At 50.5% G+C, this 10,977-nt stretch overlaps 1 protein-coding gene across 10 annotated transcripts in view; it reads right to left on the bottom strand.

The window, feature by feature from the left end:
- Window positions 1–10,977, bottom strand: part of C2CD2L (C2CD2 like) — a 40,629-nt gene that overhangs the window by 5,900 nt on the left and 23,752 nt on the right. For 9 of the 10 annotated variants that reach the window (XM_073320656.2, XM_073320655.2, XM_073320649.2 and 6 more), the window contains 6 exons: window positions 10,734–10,798; window positions 9,943–10,070; window positions 9,099–9,270; window positions 7,747–7,848; window positions 2,440–2,573; window positions 1,392–1,674 (listed from right to left, as the gene is read on the bottom strand). In XM_073320656.2, coding sequence (XP_073176757.1) covers window positions 1,392–1,674; window positions 2,440–2,573; window positions 7,747–7,848; window positions 9,099–9,270; window positions 9,943–10,070; window positions 10,734–10,798 — 884 coding nt within the window. The remainder of the gene's footprint in view (window positions 1–1,391; window positions 1,675–2,439; window positions 2,574–7,746; window positions 7,849–9,098; window positions 9,271–9,942; window positions 10,071–10,733; window positions 10,799–10,977) is intronic. The other variant, XM_073320652.2, reaches the window with a different exon arrangement.

The following is a 10,977-nucleotide window of genomic DNA, read 5'->3' as shown; positions in this document are numbered from 1 at the left end:
GAACCCCTGGTTGAGAATCTTTCCACTAGCCTACCTCCAAGCAAGGGGGAGTGGGCAAGAGATCAGCTCAATGATTTAGCACGCCATTTCTTCCTTATCTTTTTCACCCTTCTGTCTCCATTTCCTTATTGGTGATCACTGAAGCTAGCTCTTTGCTAGTGACCACAATGCAATCCTGCACCTTTATCTCTCAGGCTCATCGATATGGGGGCAAGAGTCTCTCCTAATAAAAAAAAACCAAAAAACCTTTTCCATGGTTCATATTTTGCTGAATTTCAGCTCATTAGTTTTACATACATGACAATGGGTCTCGGGAAGTTAGGGAAGAGTTCAGGACCATTTTCTTATGTTTAAACTGGGGCTCCAGCGCAATTTTCCTGCCTCATTTGCAGGCAACCAATCAATATTTAGCCTAGGCAGAAGTGTTTGGTTCCTTTATCTTAACTACAGCAGAACCTCCATCCCATAATTCACACACATACACCTAACACCAGCTCCAACTCTCATCAAAGCTTTAAAAAAGACACTATAGCAGGGGTGGCCAACCTGAGCCTGAGAAGGAGCCAGAATTTACAAATGTACATTGCCAAAGAGCCGCAGTAATGTGTCAGCAGCTTCCCCATCAGCTCCCCCACCCCAGTCCCAGCACCTCCTGCCCACCGGCAGCCCAGCTGATGAATGCCTCCCCACACCTCCTGATCAGCTGTTTGGTGGCATGCAGGAGGTTTGGAGGAGCGAGGGCACGGCAGGCTCAGGGGAGGGGGCAGGAAGGGGTGGAGTGGGGGTAGGGCCTGTGGCAGAGCCAGGGGTTGAGCAGTGAGCACCCCCTGGCACACTGGAATGTTGGCACCTGTAGCTCCAGCCCCAGAGTTGGTGCCTATACAAGGAGCTGCATATTAACTTCTGAAGAGCCGCATGTGGCTCCAGAGCCACAGGTTAGTCACCCCTGCGCTATAGCAAGGTCCCCCATGAGAGAGTCATTGTAACTTATGAGCTATACCTGCAGAATACTTACTAGTGAGTTAGTCTTAAAAATTACACTATACTTTTCTGGTGTTTTGTAATATATCCTGCTCACTTACTCAGTTGAGTAATTAGCAAGATCTCCTAGCTAGCAGCGTGAATTACAGTACACAGTTCACCTTGATTTGCTCACAAGAAGTGACTGCCTTAAAAAAAAAACCCAAAACCCTTATGGAAGTAGCCACAACTACTCATTCAGAACATTTCCCTCCCGCTCCCCATTACAAAAGCAGTAACACAGAACATGAGTGAAATTGATGTGACCCACATGTCGGACGCTAGAAGAAAGATGTTGCACTGCCAAAGTGTGAGACTATCATGTCATCCCCCTGGCCCTGCTGTGCTGAACATTGCTCACTCAGCCTCACCTTTATGATCTTTTAAGCTCCTGGTTTCGAGGGCTCCTGTGGAGCCAGTTTCAGATTCCACGTCCTCCACCGAAGGTCTCTCAGAGATGTCTGATCGTGTTGTCTCATCCAGCTCCTGACTAGCTCTCTGTCCTGAGAATGATGCTTCCAGCAGCTGAGATGGCTCAGTGGAGCTCTGGGGGTGGTCGCACATGTCTGCCATTATGGAATATCCATGCATGGTGGCCTCCATAGATGCAGCATAACCAAGAGAAAGTGCCATTTCATCTTGGGCAATTGGTACCTGGAGGGGATGCAAAGGTCAAAACAGAAGTTGAGAGTTAAAGTTCACAAATTACCTTAGTCTCCATTGGGCCATCTCCTCCCCTCCTTAAAAATAAAGAGCCCAAGCCATTCTTACTAATTCTCCCATCTAGGAGGAAAATTAGCTTCTCGGGCCTGGATGGAGAGGAGAAGCTACAGAGTTCTATTTCAAAACACTAAACTGCCCCATGAGAGGAACATCAGGTGGGACTCTGAGGCTCAGGACGGATGGGCTTTGCGCATGTTCTCAAGCGCTGTGAAACCCCATGTTTTGATGCTCAAGCCTTCAAGTTCTGTTTCCTCAGAGGAGCCAATGCCCTAGTGTACTGCTAGGAGAACTTATGTTTGTATAGTTGCCATTATTTGGCGAGAGATATTTGAAGTGTGTGGATCTCATAACACAGCATGGTTCTCCTCCTCCTCCAGCCAGGGACATCTGATGAAATCCCATTCCCCCTCTCTAAATCCCCCATGAAGATTCAACTGGACACTGCATCATCTTCACTAACTTCCTATCCTACTGCTGTGACCTATTGAACACCCAAAGACAGGTGCATTTCAGTGATGGCAATGTGCTTTGAGATCCTTTGTGGAGTGATACTACATGATTGCAGGTCATTATTCAGCACAAACAGATTCCTTTGTATAGGAGATCCCCTGCAGGACCAAGCATCATGACACCCATACCCCTATTAACAACCCTCAGTACACAACTTCAGGGGAGAGGTCCCAGATCACCAGTTACCTTGGAAACTCCCGAGATGATAAGTGTGCTGCGTTTTGTCGGGGTCTTCTTGGCAGATTTGTTATTCGTTTCAGTCAACTGCCTGATTGCTGTCTCGGCCACAGGATCCAAGCCATTGGACATGTGACTGTCCCCTGAACACAAAAGAGGAAACAACCCCCGGACATGATGGCAGCACTCCTGAGCACAGATAAGTCACCTCCAGACTGAGATGCATTACCAGTGGTCCAAGTGAGTGAGTGAGAGTGAATGTGAGTGAGTGTGTGAAACAGGCCCAAGAAGAGAAGTTACCACAGCCTTTCCTGAATGACCTGCATGATGCTGGAGAAGGAAGTCTTGGAAGAGTAGATAGCTGAACTAAAAAACTTAAAAATTCAGAGTTCCAGCCACTCATGGGCATTGAAGTTCCCCTAGAACTTTTTATAAATTATTAGGAGTTTGGTTGCTTGTGTCCTGGCACAAACTACTGACTCTGACAATTGCACTTTGCCTCCTTAAATCCACCATGCAGTTTCAAATGGGTATGAGATTCTGCTTCACCTCCTGTCCTAAACTGTCGTGAAGATTTGTTTTATACTATTAAACAGCTGGTGTGTTTTAACTCAGAGATAAGAAGCAATCCATGTGTATACAATCCGTGAAGCACTTTGGGATGAGATGCCTTACAGACATACAAGATTGATGAGACAGTGTCTGGAAGGAAATTAGGGAGTGTAGTAGAAATAGAGCCTGAGACATGAGGCCTGTATGAGGGGCTTGCTGTAAGGTCTAAAAAACAGTTACCTACCTATCGTAACTTTGGATCTGCGAGATGTGTTGCTCATGTTCATTCCCACTAGGTGTGTGCGCGCCGTGTGCATGGTCACTGGAAGGTTTTTCTCCTAGCGGTGCCCGTCAGGTCAGCTGTGGAGCCCCCTGGAGTGGCACCATTATGGCAGTGAATATAAGTCCCTGATAACCTGCCACCTCTTCAATTCTTTCTTGCCAACAAAGGGGAGGCAAGTGGATCTTGGAATGGACATGTTCTTAGAGAAAATTCTTAGGAACCGGCGACTGTCTCGCCGAGCCTTGGCCCTGGGTAATGGAGGACTGCGGAAGCCTTCTCCTGTTACTCCTACCCCGCCTCTTGTGATAGTCTTTCCTCGGCTGAGAGGGGCAGAGGCTTGAAATGCTTTCTTTGTGGGGCTGGCCTATGAAACCCCAAGGACTTTAAAGTTCCTCTAGAGCAGGGGTGGGCAAACTACGTCCCCTGGGTTGGATCCGGCCCGCCAGCCATTTTAAGCCGGTTCTTGAGTTCCCTCTGGGGAGTGGGGTCTGGGGCTTGCCCCCCTCTGGTGCTGTGGCGCTCCAGCTGGGGAGCAGAGTCAGGGGCTGTTCCACGTGGCTCCCAGAAGCACCTGCATTGGCCCTGCTCCGCTGCTCCAGCTAGGAAGGAGGGTCAGGGGCCGCTCCACGCGGCTTCCAGAAGCAGCGGCATGGCCCCGCTCCAGCTCCTATGCGTAGGGGCAGCTAGGGGGCTCCGCTCTGCACGCTGCCGCCGTTCACACAGCTCCCATTGGCCGGGAACTGTGGCCAACTGGAGCTGCAGGAGTGGCGCCTGAAGACAGTGCAGTGCACAGCGGTTTTGCATAGGAGTCGGAGTGGGGACACCGCAGCTGCTTCTGGGAGCTGCTCGAGGTAAGCATGGCCTGGAGCCTGCACCCCCCATAGCCTCTCCCCGTGCCCCAAACCCCTACCCCAAATCCTGCCCTCCAAACTCCTTGATCCTAGCCCGGAGCACCATCCTGCACCCCAAACCCCTCATCCTTAGCCCCACCCCAGAGAGACTGCACCCCCAGCCGGAGCCCTCATCCCTCCTCTCCCCTCCCCCACCCACACCATACTCCTCCACCCGGAGCCCCTTCCCACACCCTGAACTCCTCATTGCTGGCCCCACCCCAGAGCCCTCACCCACCCCCCACCGCACCCAAACCCCAATTTGTGAGCGTTCATGGCCCGCAATACAATTTCTATTTCCAGATGTGGCCCTCGGGCCAAAATGTTTGCCCACCCCTGCTCTAGAGTCCTTGTGTCTATGGAGCTTAGAGTCTGTCTGCTCAGTGAAGAGACCCACACCATCAAAGGGCAGGTCCTGTATAGTCAGTAGGACCTCCAGGGGGAGGCCTGAGACTTGTAGCCACGAGCTGCACCACATGACAATGGCTATGGACATTGTACGGGTGGCCGAGTCTGCTGAATTTAATGCAGCCTGCAAGGAAGTCCTTGCCTTCCTCCAGGACCTCCCCAAAGTCAGATCGGGCATCAGACGAAAGTAGCTCCTTAAACTTGGACAGGGAGTTCCAAGCCAGGTCCTCCTGCCCCTGCCCGTGGAGGCCTGGGGCCCCAGGCTGCTCTGTTCCCCTGGCTCCCAGGCATGGGGGTGAGGGGAAACCACCCCCCAAGAGTTAAAACTATAGCAGCTAAGAACCGCCTGCTCATTAGTTGTTTGAAGCTAGAGCCCCCCGCTGGAATAGACCTTATGGCCAAAGAGATCCAGCTTCTTTGCCTCTTTAGGCTTTGGAGTGGGGCCCTGGTGACCCTGCCTTTCCCTGGCATTGGCCACATCCACGACCAGTATGCCCAGCTGAGGGTGGGTAAAAAGGTACTTGTACCCTTTAGAGAGTACAAAGTACTTCCTCTTCACCCCTTTAGCTGTGGGAGGAATGGAAACAGGAGTGTGCAAGAGGGTCTTGGTAGTATTGTGGATAGTCTTGATCAATGGCAAGGCCACCCTGGAAGGACCTTCTGGCATCAGAATGTCCGCCATAAGGTCCATTTCTTCTGACGCCTCCTCCGCTTGCAGCTCAAGATTTTGGGTTACTCTTCTGAGCAACTCCTGATGGGCTCTATTGGCCAAAGCCGGTAAGGAGGCAGAAGAGCCCGTTAGTGCCTTGTCCGGGAAGGAGGATGAAGAAGCCCTCATCGGCATGGGATCCTCCTAACCTTCCAACTCTCAGAGGTATTCTTGTGCAGGTATTTAATGCGCAGTGGCAGATGCGATTCCGGACGCAAACTTGGTGCCAAATTTGGTGCTGGGCTGGGCGCTGGTCTCGGAACCCCTTGCAGGCTCCCTCACCATGGCGGCAGATGGAGGTCCGTCTGTCTGAGGCAATCGAAAGAGACCTGGAGCTCGGCCCCTGGGCTTGATGATACACCCATGAGGTCCAGAATGGCCACTGAGTGGGTGCCTGCCACTGTGGTGGCCAGGGCATCATTGGAAGTTGCCACATCTCGTTATGCCTGGAGCAACAAGACCGGTGCCAGCTGCATCTGGAAACATATGACTCCGGCTCAGAGTCTGATCTCAGGCTCCATGGCAGTGCCATGTGGGACAGTGCCAGTGATCGATGCTGAGGCAAGGATGACTGGCTCTGCTGGCGCCAGGGAGTGCTGGGTTGCCACCTCTACGAGGTCCCTGGCGGCCTCAAGTGCCTCAGAAGTGGACGGCATGTCCAACTCCCTGATTTGGCTCTCCCGTCCCAGAAAGTCCAACGGAAACAGACTCCATGGTTCCGCCTGGGTGGCCGGAGTCAATGGTACCGGCTGCCCCGAGCAGACGCAGAGTGTCTCAACGTGGGATGCACTCTGCAGGCATCCTCGCGCTCCCTTGCTCAGATTGTCAGCAAGGGCCCCCTTTCGGCTCTTCTCTGCTTCTTATGCGGCACTGGCAAGTGAGATCGGTGCTGAGAATTTGCCAAACTTGTCTTCGGTGCCGGAGAGCGTCAGTACCACGGGTATCTGGACCGGTCCTCTTCACAACGAAGCACTGGGGCTTGGATCCCAAAGCGGTCTGAGCCAGCTGGGGATGGAGAGCCGACTGCCTAAGTAGATGCTTAAGTCTGAAGTCTCTCTCCTTCTCAGTCCCTGGGGGGAAGCTCCTGAAGATCCTCCACTTTTAAGCCTGGTGGGCTTCCCCCAAGCACTTTAAGAAGGAGTTGTGAAGCTCTCTCCTGGGCATAGGCTTCTGGCAAGACCCGCAGGATCTGAAGCCTCGAGACTGAGGCATACCTCAGTCCCTGGAGGAGAGTAGGAAAATAGGGGGTGGAGGGTAACCCCCAACAGAAACTTATCTATGAACTAATTATATAGGATACAAGAACAACTGTTTGCTAGGAGAACAGCTTGCCCAAGGCAAGAGAACAAAGCAGCTCCAACAATGACACTGGCAGTAAGAAGGAACTTAAGAGGCGGCAGGGACCTATATTCACCTCCATAGGAGTGCCGCTCCACAGAGCTCCAGAGTTGTTTTGATGGCTCCCACTAGGGGAAAAACCTTCAGACTATGTGTGCGCGCCACGTGCACACACTACTTGTAACTGACATGAGCAATCACTTGAAGAAAACCAAGTTTGCAAGAGTCAAGCTATGAGCAGAAGTCAGGCGCTGTTACAAAACATGCCTATTTGCAAGTTCACAGAACCTGGCAGAAATAGGACTGGTATTTCAAAAAACCACAAGCACTTCTTGGCACTAAGTATTCATGTAAACATATTCTAGAAGGTTAGTGCCAGAACACCCTAATACCAAGATATGGTGGAAACACATTCCATGAAGATGGTACAGGGACACACTGGCCCTCTTAAAGGTAAGGTCAGGACGACAGCCGTGATGGACAGAGAGGGTTTGATCTACCAACATGTACAAAGTAAAGGGTGGTAACTAACCACGTCAGAAGGGCAATAGGTAACTTGTTTGTATCAGTGTATAAAGAGGGGGTCTTTGTCTGGCTGAGGAGAGGGAATGGCAAGTCCCAGTCCTGTCATTCACTGAGCTAGTCCATTGTAACGGGCATACATGCATTAGTGGTCCTGTAGAGTCTTTGGGATACTAGGACTGTGCTTCGACAACAATAAACCTGGCTGAACGTCTTTGCTACAGAACAGAGTCTGTGTCTTTTTGGGCAGTTCGATCGAGGTCTGCTGTGTCAGCTATCTGCACAGAGCTGGGACAGTATACACTGAGAGCACGCACACACAAAGCTAACAATTGAGAACAAGGAGTAGAGGGTTGGGTTTTTAACTAACCCATTCTTCCCCTTAGAGTGACTCAGGAAATTTGCTTCAATGATCATGAAGAATTCTAGGTTTGGAATGTAAAACCATATGGAACATTCTAATCCAAGAGGCTCCTCCTGCAGTGGGGCCATGAGGATGAGCTGCATTTGGCCACTGCTGATGAGTCTCACCAACTCAATCCCCAGCTTTTCACTGTGAAGGAGGAGAGAGCGCCTTTGCTCCAGATTAGGATCTCAGTTTCCTGTGCACTTACAGCTGTTGCTGGGTGAGGCACTGCTGGGACAGCTGCTCTCTGAAAGCCTTGTTGTCGTCTTCTCTGTCACTTCCACTTTGGATGGGGACCTCGAGGGTGAATCTAGACTCAAAAAAGGAAAGAGGCACAAAATTAAGAAGAGCCAGGCCTCAGCTGAGGTCACCTGCCTTTTGAGGAGGATGAAATTAACTCACCATTTCCCCATACAGACACAGGGAGGTGAACTCTTTGGGGGACTCCACTGGACCCCTTACATCCAGAAGGACTTGTTTACAAAACACACACTGAGAGGAGTGATCGCCATCAGAGATGGGGCAAATGTATTGTGTAGCAGCCCAGACACTAGACCTAGCATACCCAGATGGCTCAGCGGTTTGAGCATTAGCCTGCTAAACCCATGGTTATGAGTTTAATCCTTGAGGGGGCCATTTAAGGATCTGGGGCAAAAATTGGGGGATTGGTCCTGCTTTGAGCAGCAGGTTGGACTAGATGACCGCTCACGGTCCCTTCCAACCCTGATATTCTATGATTCCCCACCCCATCCCAGGAAATACATATATATTAAAACAGTGACACCAGGGGAGCAAACTGCAAATCTCCTCTTCATCTGAAAAATGTGCCACAGCAGGGTGGAAGGGGATTTGGGTCTATCAAATAATATGTAATGCTCTGTGCTGACAAATTAACATCCCAAAACACATGCGTTCAGTATTATCCCCATTTTATTGATAAGGAAATTGAAAGAGAGAGGGGGAAGTGATTTGACCAAAGTCATATCAAAAGCCAAAAACAGTCCACGAATTAAAACCCACATCTCCAGACTGTCTCTATTAAGCGTGGTTGAAGAGGCTTATCATTTTACATTTATCTCCCCACGGTTAGCAAAGTGCCAACAGCATCCTCCAAGGGTACAGCGAGATTCCCCAAGCGTCCCTAGCCTCCGTTTGCCAGAAGCTGGGAATAGGAGACTGGGGATGGATCACTTGATGATTACCCGTTCTGTTCATTTCCTGTGGAGCACCTGGCATTGGCTGCTGTCAGAAGACAGGATACTGGGCGAGATGGACCTGTGGTCTGACCCAGTATGGCCGTTCCTACGTTCTTAAGTAGCTCGTAGGAAGTGAAATAGCAATGGTACCACCACCATCTCCACTCGCAGTGCCGACAGTAACCCTTCTTCCCCGCTGCAAAAGGAGCGCATTGAAGGGATTGCTGGATCTGACTGCTACAAAATTTAGCTATGTACCACAGAGCTAGGCCTGACAAGGTAAGAGTTAACTTCATATTGCTAAAGCAGCCACCAGCAAAGTCTTAGACACCTGCCCCTGTATGAAGTCCTAATCAGTCCTTACCCAGCTTACAGTCCACCTTGGGCCTTGACTGGACGGTGGTGACAGTGGTCACAATGGTGCCATCTGGCATGATGGTACGGTCCATCTCGATTTTTTTGGTGGGCGTGATGCTGGTGCGCAGTGATGTGGCATACTGGGGATTCGGGGACAAAGGAGACTCATGGTAGAGCAGCTTAAAAGAGAACAGGATGCAAATAAGTCAGAGAGAGTCTACGTCTGGTGACACCCCAGGCAAGGTAAAGGCCTGACTTCCACTCAGAGCTCACGTGGTAAGAGGATTAAGCATGTGAGCTTGCACAGAGCAGCAATCTATGACCCCAGAGCTTTAGGTTGCTCTTGGGTTACTAACTGAGAGGCACAGCCCACTATCCCTTTCCCACCCACACCGCCCTCCAGAAGTGGCATATTTTCCTTCATCCCCAGTCACACAAGCAGCTTACAGGCCTCGTCTTTTATCTGCTAAGCCTACAGTGTCAAAATCTGAGAGCGTGAGCCTGGATCCCATTGCTGTGCACTGAAGGCCCTAACATACATCACTATCAGTGAAGTGATAGCTGCATAAGCAGTTTCATCAGGCCAGGAAGACGTATGCCCCTTGTTAGATCACACTGTCCTCGAACCAGGAAGGCCAATCATCCGCCATCCATTACCACTCCTTCAGTCAGCTGTAGGGAAGCTAGAGAGTAAGGGGGAAGACAATACCATTCTTCACTCTAGAAGCTTCGTTTGCTGGCACTGTATCATTCCCAGATCCTGAATTCCAGTTCCCTGTGGAGTGGCCTGTCATCTAGACGACACTTCCCTGGCAGAACACTTCACAGCTCTTCATAGGTCATATGTTTACCTCCAGTATAAGGGTAGCCGCAGGTGCGAGCAGCTGCCCAGCTCCTGGAGTCAGGGAATAGACCATCCTCCCAGATGGTTGTTTGCTGCAGGAGTCAAGTGAAACAGCAGTATGTCCCAGAAGCACATCTGTGAGAGGAAGAACAAACTCAGCCCAGACACCCCCCAAAAGCCCCTTTTTGCCTTTGGGGACTTAACTCCATGACCCCACGAGGCAGCCTCAGAGTTGCAGGAGGGTTCAGTGGGACTTTATGCTCGTACTTCACCACAAACCAATTGAGAGAGTCTCCTCGTCCTGTGAAAATAAGGTGGAGTTTTGCAAGTTCCTTCAAACTCAGGTCCTGCAACTAGTGCAACTGAACCGAAATCCAACTGCTCTCTGTAATGCTCATCTGGCATCGAGTAGCATACTCCCCTCCTCCTTTCAGCCAGATCATGCAATGGCTTGGTGGTTTCTAGGCATCAGAAGGGTGAAAAGGAAAGCCTCTGGCCCAAAATCTAAGTTTGAAGATGTCAAACCTGAGAACTATAGTAAGTGTTTTTCATTAAATCAGAAGTCCAGTCTGGGTGGGTATGTGAACATTCCCTGGGGAATTTGCAGCCCAAACACTGTGGCTTGCACTGAGACACTCAGTTTTCAATGTGTGGGTCTTGTGAACTGGCCAGCCTTTTTCCGAGGAGAAGATTTTCACTTGTAAAGATCTCAGGGGCTGTTGTAACACCAGGAATGACTCTCTTGAATCCTGTGATTTTGAGCCTTACTGGTTACTGTTTATGGCTGATCATACTCACTCTCCCCACCACTGCTCTTCTCCAGTACTCTCAGCTTCAACTCTTTACTTCGTGGCCCCAGCTCCCTGTCAAGACAGAAACAGGAGGATTGGTGCCCGGCACATGTCAAAAGACTTCCACCCAAGAACTCCTTTCCTCTGACTGACCCTATTCCTCACCCACCTGCACCTTTTCACAAGAATTTACCGCACCCTTTTTTTGGTGGGGGGTGATAGAAGAAGGCTCCTGCTCCAAATGTGAGATG

Source organism: Lepidochelys kempii, chromosome 22, assembly GCF_965140285.1.
Source record: "Lepidochelys kempii isolate rLepKem1 chromosome 22, rLepKem1.hap1, whole genome shotgun sequence".
Taxonomy (NCBI): Eukaryota; Metazoa; Chordata; order Testudines; family Cheloniidae; genus Lepidochelys; species Lepidochelys kempii.
The sequence above is the reverse complement of the archived record's forward strand: the minus strand, read 5'-3'. Positions and strand labels throughout refer to the sequence as shown.